A 26099-nucleotide genomic window follows, 5' to 3' on the forward strand; every position below is an offset into this window, starting at 1 on the left:
AGCGGAATGGCTCGGCAAAACTCTGGCTTGTTCTCCTTCCAAATACTGTAGTTAGGAGGCTGAGTATTTGGGGGAGATTCTGTTTTCCCAGCTATTGATTTAAGGGTGTAGTCACAGTATAGCCTGTTGATTAACTACTTAACTTACAAGAGGCAAGCTGTAATTGAAATGAATGTAATGCATAACTTGGAGCTTATATTCACCTTAATTACAGGAAATGTAGTGTCCTTATCCATGGCAATGGTACTTCTCCAGGGGGACTTCCCAGTGCAAGCACTGGCAGCTGGATGCTCACTATAAGCATAATTCACCCTGAAAGAAATGCATGTAATTCACTTAAATCAAAATACACGTCCAACCTATCTATTGAATAAAATTCATTTTCTGTTTTCAGTCCTTTTCCAGCTAGCTATGAATTTTCTTAAAGCTATTTCAAGCCAGAAAGTGGCAGAGAACAGAGGCAATTCTGTGCCATTTCTTTGGTAGAAATATTCAGCCTACTGTTGTATAAAAGCCTCCTGCTTAGTGTAATGGTACTGTTCTTATTGGCCACTGTGAATTGTAGCAATCACCAGTTCACCAGTTCCAAATCACACACCTGGTGTTCACCGTGCAGCTTGTGTGGCTTCAAAGGGTGAAAGTGTAAAGCATCATCTGGCAATAAGGCTTCAGGGTTGGAGTAGCATGAGACCTGAATTCATGGGTAAGAAGGAATGATTACACATTGTATTGCATTTGAGAGAAGCCAGGATGGTGACTATTCCTCATTATTTCAGCAAGTCCCTATGTGCATGAGGGACCCAACAGCACTGATGCTCCCAGTTGCAACAGTTGCAATTAGATGCAAGGTCTTGTTGTTAGAAAAGGCATCAGCCACGATTTTTGACAGGCGCTGGCTGTCCCTTCCGTGCCTGGCACTTCCGTTTCTTGCCAAGAGACCCCTCCACCCAGGAGTGAGGCCTTCACCTCAGAAGGGCTTCCTACAAGTCTCCTCGGCCTGGGCCCTGCTAGGGTGGGGGGGGATAGGGGTGGCGGGGCCTGGCCGCCCGCCCGGTCCTGTCGGTGCCGGCGGCGGCGGCTACAGCGCGGCGCCGTGGCCGGTGGGAGGCGCTGCTGCAACACGACCGCTCGGCTCCCCGGTGGAGCCGGGAGGAAGCGCTCGCTTTGCTCCTCTCCCGCTCCGCCCGGGCTCGGGGGCAGCCGGGGCCGCCCTCCGCCGTGTGGCCGCAGGAGAAACGCTGCCGCCCGCAAACTCTGCGGCGCCGCGGGGCGCGCTGGAGGCAAGGTGGAACAAGGCATCGGCGTCTTACAGCCGGAGCTTCCCTAGGAAGGCTGTGGAGTTCCGGTTTAAAGGGGCATTCCAGGCAAAAGACAGGGAATTCAGCTTCTGCTTTTTTTTTTTTTTTGGAAGTTGTTGAGGTAGATTAGGAGAGTTTGAATGTTTTTAACAAAATCCTGGAAAAGAGAGAATTCCCTTTTCCTTATATTAAAAGAAAATAAATTGCATTCCATCCAACCTGGAAGTCTGGTGTGGTTCAAAAACTATGAGTTGTGATATCTCAAGAGAGTAGGAAGAGTTGAGGAGGTGAGAAAGGGATATTTTCTTTTGCAATGTTTAAGACTCTGTATGTGGTGGTTTTGCTTCGCTGATCCAACTCCGATAACTACTTTGGAGGATAGCCACGGCAGTGACTGAAGAAGGGAGAGGTGTTTAATCTAACTCGGCTCACAAACATGTTCTTCCCAACAGAGGTCTCCAGTAAAATACAGAAAGAGCAGAGCTAAGCTTCCTTGCGTTCAGAACGCAGGAAACTGGAAATGGGGGGACAGAGAAATAGCTGCTCTTCTAATCTTCCAGTATACACCCTGAAGACCTCAAAGGGACAAAACTCCAAGAGAAGGGCTGGCTGTCGTTCTCTCGGGCAGGAAATCCGGTGGGGCGGGACCGTGCCATGCCGCCGGCTCCGCAGGCTTGAAACTTCCTCTCGGGGGGGTTAAAATGCCAGGAAAAGCTAGTCCGCACCGCACACGTCGGTGTGTAAGGACGCGAACGGCGCTCCCCTCCGTGCAGGCAGGCCCCGCACCGGCTGTCCCCTGCCGCCGCCGAAGTGTGAGGAGGCGGAGGAAGAGGTGATGCTCCATGGGGTCTCACGACCGTACCTCGCCCACGGCGAGCGGCGGCCCTGCCCGGCAAGGAGCCTCGGCATCACGCCGCAGTGTCCCAGCTGGGTCCCGGGAGTTACGCTCCTCGGGGGGGCAGCTGTGTGTGTCCGTGTATGTACATACACATGCTATATGTGCACAGCGTAGCGCATGTGTTTCGGGCGATCCCTTTCTGCAAGCACCTGCCGGCTCCCGGCTCCCCAGCGCCGGGCAGGGAGCGGAGGGGGTGCCGGTCCGCCGGTGACCGCGGCACGACCCCGCCATGCCGGCGTGGGCGGGAGGCGGCGCGACCGCGCCCGGAGGCTCCGCGGGAGCCCGTGCACCGGAGCGGGGGGCGGCCCCACCGGCGCGCGCGCCGCCGCCGCCTTCCCCCTCCCTCCCTCGGTGTGCAGGCTCCTTTGTGCTGCCTGCAGCGGGGAGGAGGAAGTGGCGGACCCTAGCGCCCCCGCCGCAGCTCTCTCCCTTCCCGCGGGCGCCGGCACGGCCCCCACGCTAGCCCCCACCCTTCCACCTCCTCGACGGGGCGCCCCGCCGCGGGTGGGCCCGGCGCCACGGCCGCGAGCGGCATCGCCGCTTTAAGCGGAGGGCCACGCCGGGAGACGGGGCGGGCCAGGCGCGCCCCCCCGGCTCCCCCACGTGGTGCGGGTGCCCGTGCCTCCCGGCCGCCGGCGGAGCTGGGCGCACACAGCGCGGGGCTGCCGCCGGGGCTCGCCTGCTCCCGCTGCCGCTCCCCAGGCGGCTGGCCCGGCCTGGCCCGCGGCCATGCGCCAGCGCCGCGCCGAGGGGCCGAGCGGCGGGGCTGCACCGCCGCCGCGTCCCGCGGCAGCGGCGTGAAGCGGCAGGAGGATGAAGCGGGCGAGGCGGGCCGCGCCGGGCCCCCTGCCGGTGCTGGGGCTGCTCCTGCTGCTGGGCGCCCTGCCGGGGCTCTGGACGGTGCTGCTGCGACGGGAGGCGGCGGCGGCGCAGCGGGAGCCGGATCCGGAGCCGCGCCCGCCCGCGGGGCCGCCCCCGGGGCGGTGGGGCTGGGGCCGCTCCCCGGCGGCGCGGAGCGAGCCCGGCGGCGGTGGGCAGAAAACTTTCCGGGCGCTGCTGGCGGTGCCGGCGGCGGGCCGGGAGGAGCGGGGCGGCGAAGGGCGGTTCGCTGCGGCCCCCTCGCCGCCGCCGGCCGCCGCCGCCTCTCCGGTGGAGCGGGGCATCTTCTGGAGCCGTGAGCTGGAGGAGCAGGTGCCGCCGGGCTTCGCGGCGGAGGAGGCGGCGGCGTGGCTGTCGGCCGCCCGCACCGCCCGCGTGGCCTCGCTGGAGCGGGGCGGCTGCGGGCGCAGCTCCAACCGGCTGGCGCGGCTGTCGGACGGGAGCCGCGCCTGCGTCCGCTACGGCATCAACCCCGAGCAGATCCAGGGCGAGGCGCTCTCATACCACCTGGCCGGGGTGCTGGGCATGCAGGAGCGGCTGCCGCCCATGGCCCTCGCCCTGGTGGAGGCCCGCGGGCGGCAGTGGGAGCCGGTGCGGGAGGAGCTGCGCGGCTCGCACTGGGCCGAGGGCGCCGTGGTCAGCCTGACCCGCTGGGTGGACAACCTCACCGCCGTGGTGGCTCCCGCGCCCTGGGGCGCCGAGGCGGGCGCCGGCCGGCGGCTGCAGCCACTGTCGGCAGGGGAGCTGGGCGGCCTGCCGCCGTCGCAGCTCGTGGAGCTGGTGCAGTGGAGCGACCTGATCCTCTTCGACTACCTGACGGCCAACTTCGACCGCCTGGTCAGCAACCTCTTCAGCCTGCAGTGGGACCCGCGGGTGATGCACCGCGCCACCAGCAACCTGCTCCGCGCCCCTGATGGCGGGCTCGTCTTCATGGACAACGAGGCGGGGCTGGTGCACGGCTACCGCCTTCTCGCCATGTGGGACCCCTACAACGAACCGCTGCTCCGCTCCGTCTGCGTCTTCCGCGAGGGCACGGCGCGTCGCGTCGCCGAGCTGCACCGCCGCCGCAGTGCCGCCGCCGAGCTGCGCCGCCGTTACCGGGCGCGGGAGCCGCTCTGGGCGCGCCTCGGCTTCCTCTCGGAGCGGCAGGCCGAGCTGCTGCAGGCCCGCGTCGACTTCGTGCACCGCCATATCGCCCACTGCCGCGCACAGGCCGCCGTGCTCTGACGGCCCCGGGGCGGGCGGATAGTGGCGGCCAGAGCCGGCTCCCCGCACCGCTCCGGTTTTTCTTCCCTCCGAGGGAGCGGGACTTACTTGCCCCGGCGGCCGCCGAAGTCTGGGGCGGACCCTCCCGGCAGCTCGGTGCCCGGTGCCCCGTAACCGCCGCGACTGCCGCCTCTGACCCTGCCGGGGATGGGGGTGGGGGGGGAGTGAGGGAGGGGGCGGCCGCCGGGAGCGGACGCTCATGCTCGGGTGCGGGTAATAACGGCCTACCTGCCTGCCGGGGCTGTCGAGAGGAGCAATTAATTCGCGTTTGTCAAGATCTCTGAAGATGCAGAGTGCGATCGGTATAATTATAGCCGAGTTCCACTCCAGGGCTCTGCTCCCAGAGCTTGAAAAAATGAGAGGATTCAGCGTCTTGAGTGCTTTCCTTAACTCTCTTGGTTCACTCGCCCTCATAAGAGACCCTGTAGGAAAGCTGTCGTCTTTGTCTGGATTGGGGTCGACTACCTTTTCTTTCCAAAGGAGGCAGGCGGAAACATTTTTTTTTATGTATTCTTCCTTTTGCAACAGCTTATTTAAGTATGAATGTTGATATTCATAGACCAAGAACTGATTGCACAATAGGGGAGCCCCTAACTAGCAAACCTGCCCTATTTATGAAGCTTGTTTCTTACCGATTTTCTTTAACGAGAGTGAACCTTTCCGCTGATGGTTAAATCTTGTCGATGAGAAGTGTATAGGAAGCTCATATTCCGTTAGCTCTTAGTCTTTGTTCTGGATGCATCTGGTTAAACTGTTTTGGTTCTTAAGCATTTGTTTGTAATCATCACCATCATCGTTTCATCTGACCAGTAAAGTAACTGACAAATGGGTGACACAAGAGGATCTCCCAGGTTTTAAAAACATTGCTCTGTGCTAAGACTTTGACGCAGTAGTTAAAGTGGAGGAAAAACTGTTTCATGCACTTTACTTTGACTTTTTAATTTTTTATAAAAGAAGAACTTTTTATTTTACAAAGTCTGCCTTTTATGTACGTTATATATGTTCATAAGCTTTTCTGTAACATACTAAAGAAACTGATATTTCAGTAAAGTGTGTTAATGTTTTGCTTTCTTTGTCCTGAATGTTTGCCTGAGCTTGGACAGAGAAGTCTGCACCTCCTCGGTCTTCCTTGATGGGTGACGGAGACCACCTCTTTACAGCTTCTCGCTCCACCAAACTGAACGAACTTTTACTCGTTCCATCCGAGGCAAGGAGGGGTAGAGTTAAGCTTTCAAACGCTGCCCCTCTCTCTCTCTCCCCCCTAGCTGTTGTGTCACTGAAAGGGCAAAAGCTCTTCGAGTGGCTAAAATAATGTGACTGTTGCATACTTTAGCTGAATAGACTTTTGTCTGTTTTTTAAAACCTGAAATGAACTGCCTTGACTAGCACTGCGATAAATGAAGCAGTTGTTAGTTTCAGCAAACTGATATAGATGGTGTGGGCTTAGCTGCTGTCAGCCTCTTCAGGTGCTGGGACCAGGTACCAACCTCTTAATTACAGGTCATGTCAAGTGTTACTGTACCAGAAACATCTCCAGAGGTGGCGGTTCCTTTCAGTGGGTGTTTATACTGGTTCTCGGTCCTCTCTTCCCATTTTGGTTATCTTTGCAACGGGCATTGAAGCAGAATTGAAGAACAGGAAAGCTTTTCAATCTTGCTAAAATAGTTGGTGTTTTTTTTCCTACAAAAGTTTTGTTTTAGGTAGGGTAGGGTAGCAGTGGATGTACAAAATAAAATATCTGCATCTCTTGTTTGCTTTTTTACGTGTACCATAGAAGAGGCTATTGTATGGCTCAAAATATGGCCAGAATAAGGACAAAGGACAAACTAATCCTCTTTAAACCCCAAATGCTGGTATACATCCTGCCATAGTCAAACAGCAGCATAATCTCTTCTACATCTGGACAGGCACCTCTCGATGCAGGCAGCAGCGTGCTCAGTGGCTGCTATGCAAGTAGGTGCTGTCTTCAGTATTTCGAGCGCTAACCTTCCCCTGAACTCGGAAAGGGCTGTGCATTCATACCTGCAGGAGGTCTTTGTCTGTTAATATTCATTTATTTAGATTAAACTTCACATAAAGACAATTTTCTTTGGCCATTACAGTGTTGTCCTAATAAGACAACAGTTTTACAAACAACTTAAAATTAATGGTCGATTAGTTAGCTATATTAGATATTGCAACTGTGTGTATGAGTATTTATTTTAAAACGTACCAGCAGCCTCCAAGACTAGCTTTCATTCAACTGCTTAACTGACAAGGTTCTCTATTGAACTTGTATTTATAGCTCACTGCATTTGTCTCTTGAACGATGCACAGAATCCCATGTGACATTCCTTTGCCTTTTACATGATAATACACAATTTAACTGGGTAATTCTTAATTCTTCTTTGGTATTGCTTTGTAACTTGAATGCAGCAGCTCTGTCGCATTCACCTAATGAAAATACATTTGAATAATAAACATCTGGCATAAATTTTAAACCACTGAAGAGCAAACTGCTGTGCAACAAGCATCTAAGGTTTCATTTCCGTTTAAGTATTTCTATAAGTATGGCACAACTGTGGTTTTGATGACTAATGGGAAATAAATCTCCTTTGCAATGTCTTTAGAGCCAGAGCCTAGATAATTACACCTTTCAAGAAGAAACGTGGTTTTCTATTTGGTCACTGGTAACTACCTCAAGTTATATATAGGTTACGTGTTCAAAAATGGCATAGTTGTAGGTTGGTGTGAAACTAGAGGTGCTGTGCTAGAGAAGCCGTGCCCTATCAGGAAACGTGTTTATTCAACGAGGGCAGAGAAAACTAGCTTGGATGAATGATTATACTTCACTTCGTTGCTGCATTTTGTTCTTCTGGTGCAGATCATCTGCTTCTGTGCCAGAGAAAGCTTTCAATTACCATCATATTAAGGAAAACTTACTTTAGTCCATGTGATTTCTTTAAGGCAAACAGTGCTTCGTAAATTAGTGGTCTGCTACACTTTTTGCATGCCATTTTAGCTGTATATGCTGTCTGATGTTTGACTATCTTCCTGCAGAACCAAGGGGTGAAACTCTGTAAAACTTTTTGTAGTATAATTTCAATGGCATTTGTCTAACTCTGCTTTCTTCCAGTAGAGTTTCCTTTGAGTTACAGTAATCGGACAGGCAAGGAAGACTATTGCTTATTTGAGAACAAGAAGATTTTAGGACCTGGAAGTTGTGAGTACGTGGTTGTTCTCAGTAGCAGGATCAGCCGGTTCTGACTGTGCGTTGCTGGCAGCTCAGCAGCACTTTACCTGAGCCTCAAGGAATCAGCTGTGCGACTTGTATCAAAATGGGGCTGTAGGGCTTTAGGCCTCACTCAGCAGAACACTTAAGGATGCACTTAACTTCCCACCACTTTTCACAGGCTTTCAGTGAAGTATGTGCTTACAGGTTGGCTGCACTGGTGCCTCAGTCAGATGCGGGCTGTTGCACAAATCTGAGAAGAGTCTTGAAAAGGTTGGGTGGGGTTGGCAGCACGCTGTCTGTCCCAGATGCAAGACAGGAGGCCTGGCTTTCAGCTCTGTGGAGACTCATGTGCTTAACTGATAACACTAGCTTCAGAAAAAAACAGGAAAAAGATATTTAGAGGATGTTGTAATTCGAATGCACTTCATTCAGTCCCATATTTCTGTATGTTTCCCTGATTAAATTCAGAATGCCTCCCCCAGATTTTTTCTTTCATTGGAATCTAAGGAAGCATGTAGAGGAGGGAGTTGTTGCTACTCCCAGCTTGAGTTCATAGTCACTGGGATGTTACCTCCAAACCCTACTAGTGTGAACGGAGGACCGAATTCACAGTTTCTGAGAACTGCCTAAGGAGTATCGAAATTGTGCTTGCAGTGGCTACTGCACCCCCAGATAACACTGAACAGCAGAGCCTGGCTGAATTCAGTGGGGTTCCCACTTAGTGAAAAAAGCAAGACTGGCATTTGCAGCACAAATCTCCTTTGCTTTTGTTTGCTTGTATCTGAAGTAATTTCGAATCTGGATTTATTTTCATTGTGGGTTTCCCTTTGAGAATTTCCCTCGCTGCTTGGGAAGCTCTTCCCAGGCGCAGAGTCCCCCTCACCTCTCACACAAAAGCAGCTGCCCTGGGGATGGAGCCGAGCTGACTGCTGGCGCCACACTTCACTGCCCGACTGAGGCCATGTGAGCCCATTCAAAGATTTGGGAAATAACTCAGGGCCAGTGGAAGACAGTGAAAATATAGTTAGTTACGCTTTGACTTACTGGGCGTACAGCATGCTCTTAACATCACCAGCATAGTTTTTGTGGTTTGCTTTCCCTTTGAAGTTCAGTGCATTTTTTTTAATGGTAATAATACTTAGAATTTTCTCACTGATATTACTAGGTGGTCCAGGACTAGCTTGGATATAAGATCATATTAGGACTTAATCCCATTTTGCATGTTATTCCTATTTTGCAGCCACAGCGTAAAATTTAATCACTCCTTCAGAGCTATGCTCCCTGGGTTGAACGCAGTGAAGCTCCCATGAGAAAGGGCTAGGCTGCACAGTAAGCAGTGCCTGCCAGGCACCTGCACAGCTCCTGCGACTCTCAGTGACCTAGACAACCTTTTACCTTGCTGTCTTGGGTGCTAATGTAGCTCTCCCCACTGAAGTAATGCGCACTCATCTGAGCAGAAGTTACTTCCCAACATGGTGACTCATGTCCGCAAAGAGTATTTTGTTGTGAATCAACTGGTGTTTTAACAAACATTATCAGTCCCACCCTCATCTAACTCAGTGTACTTTGTATATGGGGCAGGAACAACGTGTTATACCTGTAACGTCTTAACCCTCTCTCGTGCTGTGGCTTTCCATCGCCCGCTCCAGGCGGAGGTGCAGGATGAGCTTACGAGAAAGAAGCATGCACACAGGCCCGTGTGAATTGGGACCGCTGCTGTGTGCAGGTATGAAAGGAGTTGTGCAGACAAAGGAAGAAGAGTAAACCCATGTGAAAGCAAGCCAGTGCTGCACTCAAGTGAAAGAGCTCCGGCTGGGTTATTGGAGGATGAACGACAGTAACAGGACAACAGAGAGGGTCTGACGCTGCAATCGAACTGGCTGGTTTTGAGTGATCCTGCTATTCAACCACTTCTTGTGGGTTTTGGGTTGTGGGGTTTTTTGCGTGTGGCACTCAGACCATTTCTGCAAGGAAACAAACGCGCGGGAACACTGAGTGCAAAATGCAGCTATCGCTGACGCAGGGAAAATTGAGCAGACATCCTGAAGACCCAGACCTCTCCAGTTCCTATCCCAGGGAGGGTTATGCAGGTAGGGGTATCTCAGGTGGGATACAAGTAGAATGCAAGTTGGGGAAGAGTAAGTTACAGCATATTGTAACACAATTAATACAGGCAGATTTAAATTGCACCATTACATGTACTGCCAGGATATCATCATGCTTCTCTACCCTCTGTCACCTGGGCTTTTTTAAGTGTCACACAGTGTCAAGCCAGTCCTTGGTGTCAAGCCAGCAGAAGGTGTTTTCAAAGAAGTAGTCAAAGGCATGAAAGTTCCAAAAAAGAAATAGATTTTGAGGCACTTAAAAGTAGGTGAATTCTACTCCAGCTATGTCTGCAGCAATGGGACGCGTTCAATGAATTCACATGTTCCGCCTTGCGAGGTATAGAAAGACACAGAAATGAAGGGGAAAGCGCTCCATAAAAGGACAGAGAAACAGTTGACTCCTTGCAGATGCTGGGGATGGCAAGCAGCAAACATGCTTTGAGGAAATTGCATGGGTGCAGAGGCAACGTGTCTCGCACAGCCCCTTTCTCTACCTTCTGTAACAGGTTTCCTGCAACAACCTCTGAAATGGGTCTTTTCTAGGCAGCCTGTGTCACAGAACAAGGAGAAAAATGTGTGTACTAGGAGGCCTTCGTCACTCGAGTACAGGGGACCTGCCCTTCCCCTGTGTAGACCACTGACAATTTGTGATCTTGAAAGCACAGGCTCATTTTCAAAACCTGTCATTAAATGTTTTTGTTATCTGATGGATTTCGGGCTGTGTAACATTATGTACGTTCAATAATTTTTACTGCCCCCAATATTTAATTCAACCCATTCAATATTATTTACCAAAACTCATGAAAAGTTGAAAATGTTTTTACTTTCCCCATTCTGAGTTGTGAGCAGTTCATTAAAAAGCTCCCATTTGGTGCTATAAAATCCACATATATAATTTAATAACCAAGTATGTAACAGCCCAGGGTTTCCCAAACTATTTGAACCAGGGGTTACTGTCAGCCTCGAGGCATCCTCAGAGCTTACACCTGCAGCTTTGCGATGGTGAGGATTCACAGATGTTTGGGGTTGGTGTGGTTTTGGGTGAGGAGCGAGGCTGGGAGGGCCCCCTCTCTGCTGCCTCTCGCTGCTCCTCATGTTCCCCAAAAGCACGTGCGGGAGTTAAAATTACTGTTTGTCTGAATGGCCTGAGTTGAAGTTGATTTTCCTCTTTTAACTGAAATGTAGCTGAAGGGCTTTGTTCCCAAAGGTATCTCACAGAAAGCAAAAGGCAGCTGTTAAAGTATCTGTGTCTGTCTGTCTGTTGTCCCCCCGCCCCCCAACTACCCCTCCCTTAAACTCCCTCTTCTGCCAGAAGCCTTCTCCCCTCATGGCTGGGGTCTTAAAAAATGCCTCGCAGTGAGGACAGACAGGCATTTACCTCAAGCGATGCTAACACAGTAATGCAACCTGGTAATGAGGTAAGGAACGAACATGTTTTTTATCAGTATCTCCTACCCCAGCACAAAAGAAGAGGGGTGTACTTCTGCATATCATACGTTTCAGTCAGAGGAGTCATCATTTTTTGATGCACCTGTCTTGCCAGTTTCCTTTTTGTGCCCTGCTGTGGGGGAAAGAGCATTAATAAACTATGGTTTAAAGCTGCCGTTGTGAATTTTTTTTATCCATACATGATTTCTTGTAGACGAGCTAGGAGCCTGCTCGCAGAATTTATTTGTTTAAGTGATTGCAGTTAGTTAATTTGCTTTAGTTTAGCTGGGTCACCTTCATCATCCCCAAAGATTTCAATGCCCTTTAGTATGTTCAAGCTAAGGAAAAGCAATCACTTCCTTTGTTTTGTTAAAAACATACAGGATTTGCTCATCTGACAAAGAGTTATTTTTTATTTTTTAACAGTGCAGTGCGAGATCAGGTGGCATACATTATGGATGAACCTGGATGCAAGGATCTGGAGGATATTAATGGTATTATTTCCTTTCACACCAGCTACCCAGCAAGCCAACTGCTCAGTGGAGATATTCCTGGTTTGATAGCCACCAGAGATCAAAACCAGGCCTTCTGTTTGCGATTTGTTAAATGCAAGTAACAGGCTAAATTCTTTTCTGATTTACAGCCATGCAGGAGCAAGAGCATGAATTTGCCTGCAATTTGGATGCAAAATCTGGTGATGAGTATATCCATGATGAGTATTATTTAAGAAATGCTTCGTCTCGCTTTTAGAAATGACAAGCGACAGTGGTGCTTCTTGCTCCTTTCTTTGCCGACCGAGCCAGCAGACTGCCAGGAGCCCAGCTAACCAGAGCCTGCTGTGAGAGTCAGGAGTCAGGATGACAGGAGGTTTTATGAGCTCCTCTATCAAGGAATATTTCACATTGTGCCAAAAATGAGACAATTATCTTCTGGCTCATAAAAACAATTACCCATGTAGAAATTTATCAAAAGTAGCAGCAAAGAAGAAAAAAAAAATATTCAAACTAGGACTGTCACACTGACTCCAGCTATATTACTTTCAAGACTCATTAAAGTGGTTAGTAGATTCCCTTCCCAGCAAGGTGGCACAGTGCAGAGGGGGACAGAAACAGCCTGGGGATCAGCACAACGTTTTACGTGGGATGCTGTCCAGTGGCAGAGTCTGAGGTTCCTGAAATCGCAAATGACAGAGCCCAGTGCAGTCATTTATCCCTCCACTCAAGCCAGTGCAGAGGAGCTGCTAACTAGTCTTTTCAGGCGCCTGTCAGTTGTAGAACAAAGGACCACAACCAATGACTGAGAGTTTTCTTACCAGTTGTTATGGAGCTGATGAAATGCCTGACTTTCTGAACATGAGTGGTTGGAGCTGATACAGATTGGTTAAATAGATGCTCCTGGCTTAAGTCTCCTATTTTTCTTTAAGAAGGAAACCAAACCATTTCCCTTCCTTATGTTTCTATTAGTTCTTCAGATGATTAAAACTAAATTAGAAATGTAATTTACTTGTAAGTGAATAGTCTAGATAGTTATTTTACTTGTATTTTGCTCCTCCTAGTCAAGGCACATAAATGAGGCGCTTCTTGTCAATAATGAGTCTCCAGGCAGTTTCATTTTCTAGACCTCTCCTACACAATCAGGACACTGCAGTAACTCTACTGTAGACTCTACAATTGGTATTCCTTGAAATTAAGCTATTCCCATAAAAATCATTAAAATTTTTTCTTCATGTATTTTCTGAAAGAGAATATTTAGGATTTTTTCCTTGTGAATCTTAACAAACCAGGCTACAATTTTTTCCTGTTTCAAACCATCAGGTTTAGCTCCTTTATGCCGAAGGGAGAGCAGACATCTGCTTCATGTGGCAACATCTATTTCCTACAAAACAGCACAGCAATCCCATCTGTCTTAACAGTGCTTTTGGTGACATCAGGAAAGCTGTCTCTGATTAAAGAGGCATAAGACAGGTAGGTTACATACTGAAGTATGGATCTAAGGCTTGGTTGCTTCATGGGTGATGTACTGATGCTTTGTGACGGTATAGACAGTTCGGGTTAGTAAGTAGATCACAGATGCATATGCAGTGTCAGCAATTGATATGAATCAAGACACTGGTGAGTGCAAGTGTTAGAGAGGCTTTGTTTGGCCTTCAGAGAAGAAAACCCTCAGGATCAGTCCCAGAGCAACCATCTCCCTTCTTCCTCTTTCACCTCCCACCCCTTCGGTTGAAAATAGATGTTTAAGCCATGGAGCAACCCGAAGCACATTCAGACAAGATTGAAACAGGTGGCCCGGGAAGCTGCAAGATCTGTGCTAATGCCACTGATGTAAGTGTAATCCAGCATCGGCAGAGTGGCAGCTGGCGCAGGGGACAGAGCTGGGCTCCTCCAGGAGCAGTCGTCCTGTCTGCCATGAGCACCGTGCCATGGCTCTGCGCTCCAGCTGTCCCCAGTCACAGCCGGCCCCACAGTTGTGGGGCCATGCGTGCCATGTCGCCGGCTGCACTTGGAGCCAGGAGCAAGGACAGGCACAGCTCTTGTTCGACACAAGTGGGAAACCCGACACATGATTTCTAGCAGGTACTAAGTGGCAAAAAAATGAATGTTTCTGTAAGTTTGCTAACAAAAGATATTGGCTTGCTTCAGACTTGGTGCTTCTCCCTGCCAGGATCATCCTTAGCACTTTGGCAGCTAAGGCTGCTCTTGAGCCACAGGGTTCGACCTTGGAGCTGGGGAGCAAAAGCAGAAGGATCCATCAGGAAGCAGGGAGAGGCATCCCACAAGCCGAGGCTGCAGCTGCATGCTGCTCAGCCAAGGTTCACGGTCCCTGCTGGTGGAAAGGCTGGGACAGGGGCACCGCTGAAATGTCGGGGTGGGACGGCTGCTTCCGCAGGAGACTCAGCAGAGTCTGGCCAGCAGGAAGAAACATGTTCCAGCGAACTCGTCTGTTCCGATGGCACTTAAAATGCTTAAATCCTTATTTACGACACCCTGGCGCATTTGAGTGCCTTGCCACGGGCTATGTGGTAATGAGCAAATACCACATCTGGAAAGGGAACTTGAGCATATTGACCCTTCGCCCTGTTCAAACCACTCAAATCCTTTTCTTTACCATCTAGATAATTTTTGCTCCTGTCCACACTTTTCTGCAAGTTCTCAGACACCACCAATATTCACACATGCTGGTACACGTTATACTATACACAGACAAGTCTGCCCGCCTCGTGGGGCGTGCTACCTCCTCTTTGCTACTCTGGGCTAGGAGGACCTACCCATACCTACACATAGTGCCCCAGAAACATCAGCTGGGGTGGTAAGGAACACATGACATGCTATTTTATGATGAAAAGAAAATAAGTGTTTTCTTCATTGTAATTTTTTAATCTGCTGTCAATTTAGTGATATCCACCCGTTTCTTTCAGTTCCAGCAACTATCGGTATGTTCACAGTCATCAAGAGAATTTCTTCACAGAAAGAAAAGTGTACTCACTGAACAACTTTAAAAATTATCCCGCCTGATAAAAATTACTCATAAAGCTCATTAACATTTCAGTTCTCAGTTTGCATAGTAGCTGAAAAATATAGGTGTGCCAGATGGAGACTTTTGTACATTAGAAATGACAGAATTTTGACTTCTAACGTTTCAGACGTGTGTACATCTTCCTGAAATTGTTGGGAAAGGGCAAATACAAGAAAAGCATTTACAGCATCTCTTTACAAGTGCCAAGGAGCTGAGATATAGCATGGGTAGATAATAAATAATAATATTCATGCTTAACGATAATGACATGGACCATTCAGAGATAGCAGTACGATAAATACTGTGGTAATATTGACGATGTTACACCAGTGTTTTGGACTTTTTCAGAGCATTTCATGACGGATTTGAAGCACTTTACAAAGATGAGTTAGGCATCACAGTGGTCTTGATTGCCCTCCTGTTACAGAGAGGAAAACAGGAATGGAGAAGCCAAAGGCACATTGCATGGAGCTGGCAGAGCCAGAGAACCTAACTTAGCAGGAAAGCAAGGCCAGTGATGGGTAAGCTCTAGCAGATATTGCATTGAAGGTGGAGGTAAACTAAGGCGAACCTCGCACCGAAGCCGCCAAGACTTGAGCACAGGTTTTCTTCTCCTAGCCGTGCTGCGCGGGCAGCAGTGTGCTCTCGCTTTAGAGGTGCTCTTGATGCTGCAGGCTGGCAGGAGCCTTCACCATCTGCCATGGGCAGGAGGGGCCCTTGCTTGTGGTCCCTCAGGGGACCCACTTCCCCCTAGCTGGCAGCTGGCGGCTCAGGCTGCCCACACTGCCGCCGGGAGCCGGCAGAAAGCTTGCTCCTGCAGCTTGGCTTCCCCCGTGCCTCTGCCTGGTGCTGCGGTGCTGCCCTTGTAAGAGCAGCACAGCCACGTTGTAGATCTTACCTGGTTTCCCAACAATGCCAGGCAGGCTACAGAGTAAAGAAAAAGTAACGCAGTCCTGGGATTATAGTTACAAGCCTCAGGGTCATAATTGCAAGTAAAAGAAAGCTGTGACATGGTTATAGCCTGTATTTAATGTGACATCTTTGTCCGTCTCATATTTTTCCCAGAGTCCTTGTGTGACATGTGCCTCGAAGGGCAGCGATGTGGATTTAATGGAATAACCTGACTGTAGGCACTCCTCAGTATCCAGATTAATTATTTCTCTTTTTCCCCATATTTACATGAGATCTTTCTGTTCTTAACTAGCACAAATGTGGCATCAATAGCTCACATGCCTACATCTGTTGTCTTCTGGGATCCCTGCCCTGGGGAGATGGCTTAATACACAACCTTAAAGTACGCTGAAAATCTGTAAGGTTTTACCCAACAGTGCTGTATTAACTGTACAAATTTTCTGTTGAGAGTATGATCTTTATGACTTCCTGCCTTTGCTAGCAATCAGCTAAGAGCATCTTTGGACACATTATTAACAAAAGACCAGGAAGAAGCTCTGTGCTGGTGAAGCCTTTCGGGCCAATCTCCTGCTCCTTAGGTACCATTGACTCAGGAGTGTCAGGCTTGCAATGCGCAGGGAGTTTGCACAGTGGTTACTCAGATGTGATGCACCAACCCCTCTGGCATTGTCTCCAGACTTGCTTGTAGCAAACGGCGCCTGCTACCACCCGCTGGCTGGCCTGACCGCGTGCTTGTGTTCCACTTGCCTTAGCAGGAGCACAAGCAGTCTCACAGCACCCCTGGTTCAAAGCTGTTCCTGGAAGAGCAGAGCTTTAAAATTGAAATTTGAAACTGCTTGATCGGAGGAGTCAGTGCAGCACTATATATTAGCATAGGTATGTGCACTTACTGGGGGCACGGTAATGACTTCTTAGAAAGATTTGGGATTGCAGAGCTGGTTCTTCATGTGGATAGACACACCGCTAGGAAATTATTTTTCCACTGCCCTGCTGTTGGTGTAGGAATATGCACTTTTAAAAGTGTAGATCATAATGATTGTAAAATTAAACCATACGAGAAATGTATAGTTTTATGCATTTTACTCACTCTGTGATTGCGTAAATAAAACCCTAGGGACAGAGCAGAAGAAAATCAGGCCATTTTATGCTGTTGACTACCTAATTTAATTACTGTTCAACCCAACTTCAGAATAACTGGGTTTGAAAAAAAGAAAATAAATATACATTTATTAAGAAAGAAAAGTAATTAACTTAAATCATTAGACATAGGTGAGGCTTCTGTAGATCATCAGCTATCAAAATCCAATGTAATCACAAATGCCACCTAGTATTAGCAACACTTCCAGGGTTCAGGAACACAGGAAGGACTTTCTTTTGATTTAAACCACTGCAGCTTGAAAACTGATTTTCTAGCTTTCTGCCAGTAGAAGTCAGATCAGAATCAGGTTTAGAATGTGATTAGTTCAAAATGTGAATGTTTGATCTTTCTTGGTGATGTTTTTTTGGAGGGGGTTGGCTGTCTTTTTTCTATTATTACATTTTGAGAATGACTTGTTTGCATGTTTGTCTGTTGAGGGTTGATGATGGCTCTGTTAGTTTGCATTAGACTGTGAGTCGTATCAGCTGAAATCAGTCTGGCATTCATATGTTCCTCACAGAGCCTCAAGTTTTGCTCTATCAACACTTTTCTCAAGTGCATTGCATTAAGAATTCTGTATGATAGGTTTGCACCTGGAGGCAAAGCCTGTTCCCTTCCCCCGCCTCCTTCCCTGAAACCCCAAGTCTTTTAACATCAAGTATTTAATTTTCTTTTGTTCAGGATAAAATGATATGTAAAGTGTGTGTTGCCATGGATGCAAAACTGAGAGCCTATTGATCCTCCCCTTATTCAGGTGGATTTCAAGCAGGTTATTTAACATCAGAGGGCACTAAGGCATGGATGGCAAGACAGAGACAGATTGGGGCAGGGAGAAACAATTTTAAAATTGAAGTTCCCGTAGCTCAAAAGTGTCTTGTTGAAATAAAGCAAATCTCGTGCCTCCCGGGGGGTTGCTGGACTTGTTCTCCATGTGCTCCGCAGCATTCCTCTGCCAGCACTCGGTTTTCTCCTTCCCCTCCTCCCTGTGCCTCCTGCCATGCAAATGACACGGATCGTTCCCATTTCCCACCCAAACCCACTCAGGTTTGAGCTATGGCCCGGATAAGTAATTTTTTATCTATGCCACAGATTAAGCAGCAATGGCATTTTAAATACTGCGGGAGAGTGGTGTGAAAATGAATGTCTGAGAATGCTGCAGAAGGATCCCCAACTGCTGAATGACCCAGCAGGGTCAAGCTGTTCATCCATCTAGGGCAAGCAGGTAGGGAGAGAGGAACACACAGCCGCTCATGGCTCAGGGGCTTCTGGAGACACCACCTCTGCCTCTGTGTTTTCCTCTTGCAGCAGATGAGGCCGTGCACCTGGTTTTCATGAACAGCACGTGGGGTAGTGTCGAGCCACGGGTGAGAGGCAATCATCCCCCAAGGGCGCTGTAGTGCCAGAGAGGGACACAGAAGGGGTATGGTATAAATAAATACATCTCAAAAGTGGTTTACAATGTTCCCCTAACTTAATTTCAACCTTTGTTTTATACCTATTGTACTTGCTGTGGCTTCATATCCTTTCCTTTTAGCGGCAGCATACTTAGAACATCAATTTGCCATTGTAATTACATTGGACTGTGGTCTCCACAGAACTCCACTAAAAATGTTTCATTTAATTTTGTCTAAAGAGTGTAGCATTGCCTCCATAGACTTGCACGAAAATTGGCTCAATATGCTTCAGTCTATCTTTTCCCCACAGGATTACATTATTATGGCCTGCACTTGCTCCTTGCTGCCAAAAGCACACACGAGTCATGACTTAAATGCCTTTTTAGGGGGGTTTATGCTTTTTTGTGGGGTGAGCTCTGTGTACTTGTGGGCAGGGCACCACAAGAGACCTGCTTAGCAGTGCCTGCCGCATAGTGGAGGGGGCCAGAGGAGCCTGTAATCGGGTGAGCACGAAGCTGAAATTAGCTTCTCATTCAGGCAGCTCGATGTCTCTGTTACTGGTGCGGGGGAAAGGTGAGGGCATCCGCAGAAGCAGCGGGGACCATCGCTTCCCTTGTTTCCAACAATCACCCTGTTTTAGGGCCCTTGCTCCTTTGTCATTCATAAGAGCTACCACAGCAGAAAGGCACTTTCTTTTTTCTAACTGAAATGGGCTTTAATAAAGCTATTGTATTTGATCACAGGCTAAGGAAACAATAATTTAGCATAATAGGAAAAGATCATTAATGTTCAATGAACCTAACACTCTGCTCCAGTTTTTGCTGCCCTAGAGAGATGGAGTAAACTCTTTTTCCTTAATTGAAGGCTAAATAGAGCACATTTCATTTTTCTTTTCCAGCACTTTTTCCAATAGGCCTGTGATGTTCGCTAATGCGTGCTGAAAGGGGTGAACTGCCTGGCAGCAGGGAAAAATTGGGTGGGAGGGTTTAAAGCACATAAAAACTCACTTGCTCTTCATCAGATGGCTCTCTAGGGCTTTTGACTTCTTTCTTGACAAGCCTCATTTCAAAAGCCCCCAAGGACCATGCCAAGGGGATGCAGTGGTCCATTATGTGATGAAATAGAGAGGAGCAGAGAGCAACTCTCACGTCCTCTCTCCCACAGCCATCCCTCCATGGGGCACCTACAGCAGGGAGCTGCACTGCTGATTTCTCTACCAAGGGATTCCCTGGGGCATACAGGGGTTTTCTGAGCTGCGAGGTGAGTGGCTTTCCTCCTGCCATGGTCAGATGGAGGAGTAAGGGCTAAAATTGGTGTCCAGAAGGCATTTTGACTGCAACTGCAATTTTGTATGAAAGCAAGCTGATAAATGCTCACAGGCGTAAGGTTTGCACCACTGCAGTTCTGGATTCAAATGCCACGGCCTGCTTCCATGAAAGTGCAGCTGGTGTACTTTGGACCAGAGGAAGGTCAGGGCTGCATCCATCTCCTCTGATCACTTCAAACACTTCAGCGCCATCATTCACGGTCACCTGCACTCACCTCCCCTACCAGAGCCACAGCACAGTTCCCATCCTGAGCGCTTCCCCTCAAGTGGGTGGGAAGGTGCCTCTGCGTCCTTGTCAGCATTTTTGGGTGTGAGGTTAGCTCTGGCTGCCATGGCTGGTGTGGGAGTGAGCTCTGTCCACATTCACCTGTGCAAGACAAGAAGGTGAAACACGTGGCAGCCACGGGCACTGCTGTTTCAGCTCTGCCCAAGGAGCCACTGGCTTGCTCGCTGCCTGCAGACAAAAGGTGAACCACTGTGAGCCTAAGCTCTGGGCCGGCTGGATCTGATTGAACAAAATGCCTCAGCGCAGCTGTGATGAAACAAAGGATCTCTACAGAAAAGCTGGGACACAGCTAATAGCATCACGTTACCCTCCGTTTAGTGCAATAAAAAAGGGCACTGCTAACGACCGTTTTTCTTGATGGATTTTGCCATCGGAGAATGCACCGTCCTCATCCCCTGTTGTGCAAGAACAAAACTAGAGGACACAACGATCAGGCGTAAGCAATTAGAAGCAAACGGGTAGAGGTGCTGCAGCGGGAACTTACTACGAGTAAATAATAAAAGATTTACAGCGCATATGGCTACACTGCTTAATGTTTGTGTCAGGCATCACTAATAACAACCGTGCCAATTGTAGTGATAATTAACAACAAGATTAAGGATAATAGCTTGTTACGCAGCAACAGCGAGTCCCTGGTGATGCAGAGTGGATTCGCTGTCACTGAGGAAACTCTGGGGGGGGGGGTGGGGGTGGTGTGCGAGTGTATGGGTGTGCGGGTATGCACTGCAGAACACCGCGTGTTTAGGCCACCAAAGGGCACGTTTTGGGGGGGGTGTTGGGCTCTGCCTGCCGCGGCCCCGCACTGGTCGTGCGGCAGCTCCGCCTGCCGAGCCCACGTGGGTGGCATCGCCGCTTTAAGGCGCCGGAGGGCCCGGCCCCACCCCGCATGGGGGAGGCCGGGCCGGGCCGGGCCGGGCCGGGCCGGGCCGGGCCGGCCGGGCCGCGCCGCGCCGCGCCGCGCTGCCCGTCATTGTCCTTCCTCCTGTCTCCACTCGTCGCTGCTGCCTGGGGGCCCCCAGCAGCCCAGTGCCTGCCCGCTCTGCAGACCAGCTTCTCACCATGAGAGAGGCATGCTGCCCCCGCAGCAGGAGAGATTTGTTGCCCGCCTAGCTGCTTGACAGCCACAGCCCATGCCTACGGCTGCTCTGCCACCGGCAGGGCTATTTCTGTGCCACTCTGGCATGTGCCACAGAGCCACCTTGCCTGGACAGTGCGCAAGGTGGCACGTGGCTGAGGGACAGGCCACCGCAGGGACAAGTCAGTGCATGTGGGACAGAGGTGTGGAGAAGCTCTCTGTGCTCATGCCCTAGGGGGAAACTTTGGCAGGAGGTCAGTCGGGACGAGCGAGCCGAGGCTCGCCGCGCCGCCTGAGTGGTGTCATTGGGCGGGGGAGCTGCCGGCGGTCGCGGCCGCCAGGCTAAGCCCTGCCCGTCCAGGTGGCGCTTGGTGCCGGCGGCGCCCTGCGGACCGCCGCGGGTGGCAGGCGCTTGTCCGCGCTGCGGTCTTGGCAGCGGTGCTGCGCTGGCCGTAACCGTAGTGAGGAAACCCCGAGCAATCAGCCCGCGCGCTGCCCAAATAGCCGGGAAACAACCAGCGGTCGCGCAGAACCGCTTGCTCCGTTGGCAGGCACAGGGCGAGCCGCCAGGACGTTACTTGGACCAACCCTCGGGAGCCATCAGGGCGTGACTTCCCTCTCTGAGGAGCGCTTGCTTTGGTGTATATGGTGTGGAGGTGCCGCAGGGGAAAAGAACTGTTGGGGATAACATAAAGACGAGGTCGGCGTGGTCAAAGGCAGAGCATCGGTGTGTGAGGGAGAGGAAGGTGCCACTAGTCCAGGGCGACGGGTGCTTTCTGTGAGGGAAACAACTGGGAGCTCCTGGCGTAAGCTGTAATTGTGCATGTGGCTCTTGATAACCGTCGCAGTGCTGGATTTCCTTGGTGTGTCTGCCACCTGGCTGGCCTCTCCTGAACACCTCTCCGCTCTCCCCCCAGTCTCCTGCCATGTCACTCCAGGAGGTGGCTGAGTGTGCAGTCCTCTTGCCCTGTCAGGTGGGAGCTTTAGGGGTGCTCCAGGAACCTGCTGGTGCAAGGTGCCCTTATAACCTTGCTAGGTCTCACTGAATGTCTCCCAAGAATTTGCCTGATGGCCGCTTTCCTGAGAGCCCCATAGAAGTGCTACTCTGTAGCAGTGGGAGGTGTTTAAATCATAGTGTTAATTTTGTAACTACTAAAATAGACAGGGGGAGGGATATTCAGATGATGCTCCAGGGATTGGGAGTTTTATTACTCGCTTGACGATAACGTCGTTCATTAACAGAAAAAACAGTCAGTGGAAGAAGCAAGCACTCCCTGTGTTCTCCATGTTCATTCACTGCTGGATGCTTTGGGAAGTTCCTCCTCAACTCCTGCGCTAGCGAGGGAGAGGAATGGACTGGTTCGGGGGGGTTGTTAGCAAAATATCAGTCCTCTAGCCTCCAAGTTTCTTCCAACTGGTGGAAGGCTGTTGCCATGTGATGGCTGTAGCAGCTATTGGTAGTGCATATAGCAAAGTGTTGTCTCAGCTGGCAGCATTAGCAAAAACGCTACCTGTGAAGGTTTTTTTTTTTTTTTTTCCAACTGCTAGATTAAAGCATGGTGAAAAAAATTACATACTGTTATGACTTGGCATATTTTGTATGTGAAGTTGGGATTTCAGCCTCCAGGGTTTATAAAAACAGCTCCTGTTTTGTGCCTGGGGTCCGCTGTGACTTCAGTGGAAATTAGGCATATTAAAGTTTCTGAGAAACAAAGGCTATTATCTAGGGGAATGGAAGAAACGTAACTTGAAGTCTTCTTCTAGGGAGTAGCCTGTGTTTTTTCTCTAATGCTTCAGGTTCCTCCTGAAGATCATGGCTTTCCTTTTTTCTAAAGGAAAATGTCATATCACAGACCTGCTAACACAAATAAGATTGCTAGATAGCTGTGGGTGTTCTTGTTGGTCCGTGTGTACCTTTAGACATTAAGCAAACCAAGAAATCCGGAAAATCAGGAAGAAACATGGCTAGCTGCGTTTAGTTTGGTCTCGAGCATCCCTACTTTTGGAGGAGGCAAGAATCCCTTCTTACGTTTTGTGCTTTGGTTGCAGCTGCTACTAAAAGAAAGTACAGATGCTTGAGCCCTTGAGACAACCTTACCTTCTTAAGGTCTTCCCTGGAGTCTGGTTTGGAGCAAAGTGGTCTCTGGCTGGCTTGGTGTTGCAGTGAGATTACTGACAGTCCTTTCTGTCACTGCATCAGCCAGCCAGCCAGCCCGCCCGCCTGCCCCCCGCCCCCCCGCCCCCCCCCCCCCGCTCTCCTCAAGTTGTGCAGAATCTGCCCTTGGCCAATGCTGACTCTTATTTATATCGTAATGTACACAGGTTAAATTAATTGAATGTTACTGATTTGTATTTACCCAAATCTAATAATGATGCTCCCATCTCCATTACTGACAAGATAAATACTTGCTAGCTAAAGCTTTAATTTCCTTGCAGTGCTATTTTTCTTGAAATGAGCTAGCAAGTTTGTGTTCATCATGCCTGGTACACCCTCCCAGGCACTTGGTACCTGGCTGCACCATCTGTGTCAGGTGGGCCTTGGCTGAGGGCACTTGCACAGGTAAAATTGTTATGAGTTAGAAGTGCTTTGCAGGAGAGCATCCACTTCTATGCGTCGGTAGGCTTCCTGCTGCACAGAGGGAGCTTAGGTCAGGTGGAGGCTGAATAAGATGGATTAGTATTTGTGCGTACTTCAAATTGTTGGCTTTGTCCAGACTGGAAAGGCTTTAATGGCTAATATTTTTTTAGCACTGGGATAGATCACATTGCCTGTAATGTGTGTGTATAAGCCTAAAGGACTCACCTCCTGGCCCTGCAAAGAAGCCCTGCTGCGTGTTGCCATTGTGTCCACTTATTAGTTTATTAATGCTTCCTTAAGAGAGAACAGTAATGCAAACCAGTTGTGACAGTACACTTATCCTGCAGAAGAGCCATATAGCAAGGGAAACCAAAAGTGTAGGAATTGCCCCACGCTGATCAGTGGTCAGAGCTGTGGAGCTGCCGAAGTGGAGCCAGTCCACGGCTGAACCTGGAGTCAGGTGGAACTTGTACATAAATCTCTCTGATTTCATGTTCAGTGTCTGCAGTGTCTCTTGAGAGAGGGAAAAAAATGTTCTTGTTTTCTGCCTCTATCAGTTACTTCAGGGGGATGTTAATGGACTATTGGGATGCTTCTTGGCTCGTTTAAGTCATTCTGCCTTCTGTCTTGAGTATTACTAGTCCCTCAGGATGCTGCTTAGAAAAAAAGTATCTATTTGGAAGCAATCCTGCCAGCATACCATATGTTACAAGTTTACAGTTTCGTTTTTTGGCGACTTGGGGCACCTGTGTGAAAACATTGTTGCTTTTGATTTTTATCTCTAGCTGCTGTTTATACTTGTTATGTCACAAGCTGATTGCTCAAGAGATAATTGTGCTGTCCTAAGTGGAGGATGCAGTACCTAGGAAGTCTAGTGATTGGCACTCCATAAGCATCACGAGGCTTAGAGTGAGAAAGGAGGGTGAGGAGCATGGGAAATTAATTCATTTCCATGCACAAGAAACCAAGTACATGTGAAATAGGATTTGGTTTTGTTTTGTGACGGTCCGGTAAATGGAGTTTAGAGGTGCTCTTCAGCAGTGGGATGAGTACTGCGAAGTGAAAAAGTCTTGAGGTAGTGGTAGTTGGTGACATGGCAAGGGATATGCCCCACACTCACTTTGGAAGGCTTCTGTACTAGCATCGACCACCCTTGTCAGTGCCGTCACATGTCCCTGGACTGGAAGATTGGGACCATGGCTAGGTAGGATATCTACACCACTTCTTTGTTTCCAGTTGGGAGTGGAGGTCAGAGCAGAAGTGCCTGATAGCAGATGGTGCTGGTTTGGTGTAGCTGTCTCTCGTCCCTGGTGGGCCGTGGTGGAGGGTGGTATGAGGATAAAGCAAAAATACCAGCAACTTGATGTCAAAATCCAGTAGTCTTGCTAGTACATGGGGTAGATGACTGGACAGAAACACAAAGAGGACCTCCTGCATTCTTCCCACTCTTCCGTATGTGAACAAGAGGGAGTTTGTCAAGAGTGGTGTCTGTGAGGGGCTAGATTTGGGAAAAAGCCTTAGTCTAAGCATCGCATCTCTCAGCTTTGGAGTCATCAAGCAACTACTGTAATAACAAATACCCTTCTGATTTAGGGACTAGGCTCCCCTGTTATGTGTGAGAACAGTTACTGCCTGAGAAGGTGATTCAGGAAAGCCAGAATGTGGATCCATGAGGTTGACAGACAGAAATGCTTAGGAGAAACATATAGTTTAAGCTTCATCCTTTGTCTTCCATGCCAAGGAGAACACCTGTTTCAGCTTGGGATATAGAGCAATGAATCTTCAACTTTTTCTGTATTCTGACTGAGACCTAATTATTTGTGCAGAGAGGAGGAGATACTGAGATATTGAGTCCTGCCCCAGAAGGGCCAGCAGACCAAGAGTTGGAGCACTCCTCTTGAGAGGATCTGGCTTCAGGTCTATCAACTAGACAGCGTCACTGAGCCTGATCTTTGTTAGAAGGGTGCTGGCTATGTAAGACAAGGGGACCATGAGAGCATTGCTTCATTTTGTTTTACGTGTGGCCTGCCTGTGGCAAAGGCAGAAGAATGGTTCAGTGGATGAATTAGATGGGAAACAATGTGCAAGGCTGCTGCCAGGCTGTTTGGTCTTTGAGACTTACGGGGTCTCCATGCTAGAGGGGGGAAAAAGGATATCTAAAGTATTTTGTTGGCAGACACTCAAGTGTCTTTAGGATTAGGTGGGAGGTTGAGGATTGACATTTTGGATGTTGGCATTTGAATCAGGGGTTAGTTATCTAAGCCTCCCTCTAGCAAGGTGTCAGCACATTTTTTGGATTCTCTTCTGTTAAATGCCTTAGATAAAATCAAAATTCTTTTGGAAAAAGCCTCCATTAGACTCTGCCTCAACTCTTTCATTTGTTAACAAACTGCTGCCTCTCAAATAAGAGCAACAATTTTTTGCAGGGAGTAGTTGAAGCAAAGGAAACAAATATTTCAGGTATTCCTTAACTTCACACTTTACTTTTTCTCTCCTGAAACATGCATCCTTGATTGCTTCCTCAATTAGTACTTTTAAAATCTCCTCTATTCCCATTTATAAATAAATCAAATTAGACATTCAGAGTATTAATTTATAAGGCACTCAGTGTGCATTCTAGAGAGCAAATTAACACCTGTACATGCAAGGACTGAGTGCCCCCCACAAGCTCCTGAGCCACTGACTTTGGTGGTGGCTGTGGAGCATCCAGGAACATCTCTCATAGCCCAACTTCATTAAAAAAGATGCAAAAAAGCCATGAGAGAAATGAATTGCCTGTGCAATT

At 49.2% G+C, this 26099-nt stretch overlaps 1 protein-coding gene across 1 annotated transcript; it reads left to right on the forward strand.

Annotated features, from left to right (window-relative positions):
• The first annotated feature begins 3009 nt into the window (after positions 1 to 3009).
• On the forward strand, positions 3010 to 4475 carry FJX1 (four-jointed box kinase 1). Its single transcript, XM_050898161.1, has one exon. It carries the CDS (start codon positions 3010 to 3012, stop codon positions 4300 to 4302), a length of 1293 nt encoding a protein of 430 aa, XP_050754118.1. The 3' UTR covers positions 4303 to 4475.
• The last annotated feature ends 21624 nt before the right edge of the window (positions 4476 to 26099 follow it).

The sequence above is a fragment of the Gymnogyps californianus genome, chromosome 5, assembly GCF_018139145.2.
Source record: "Gymnogyps californianus isolate 813 chromosome 5, ASM1813914v2, whole genome shotgun sequence".
NCBI lineage: Eukaryota > Metazoa > Chordata > Aves > Accipitriformes > Cathartidae > Gymnogyps > Gymnogyps californianus.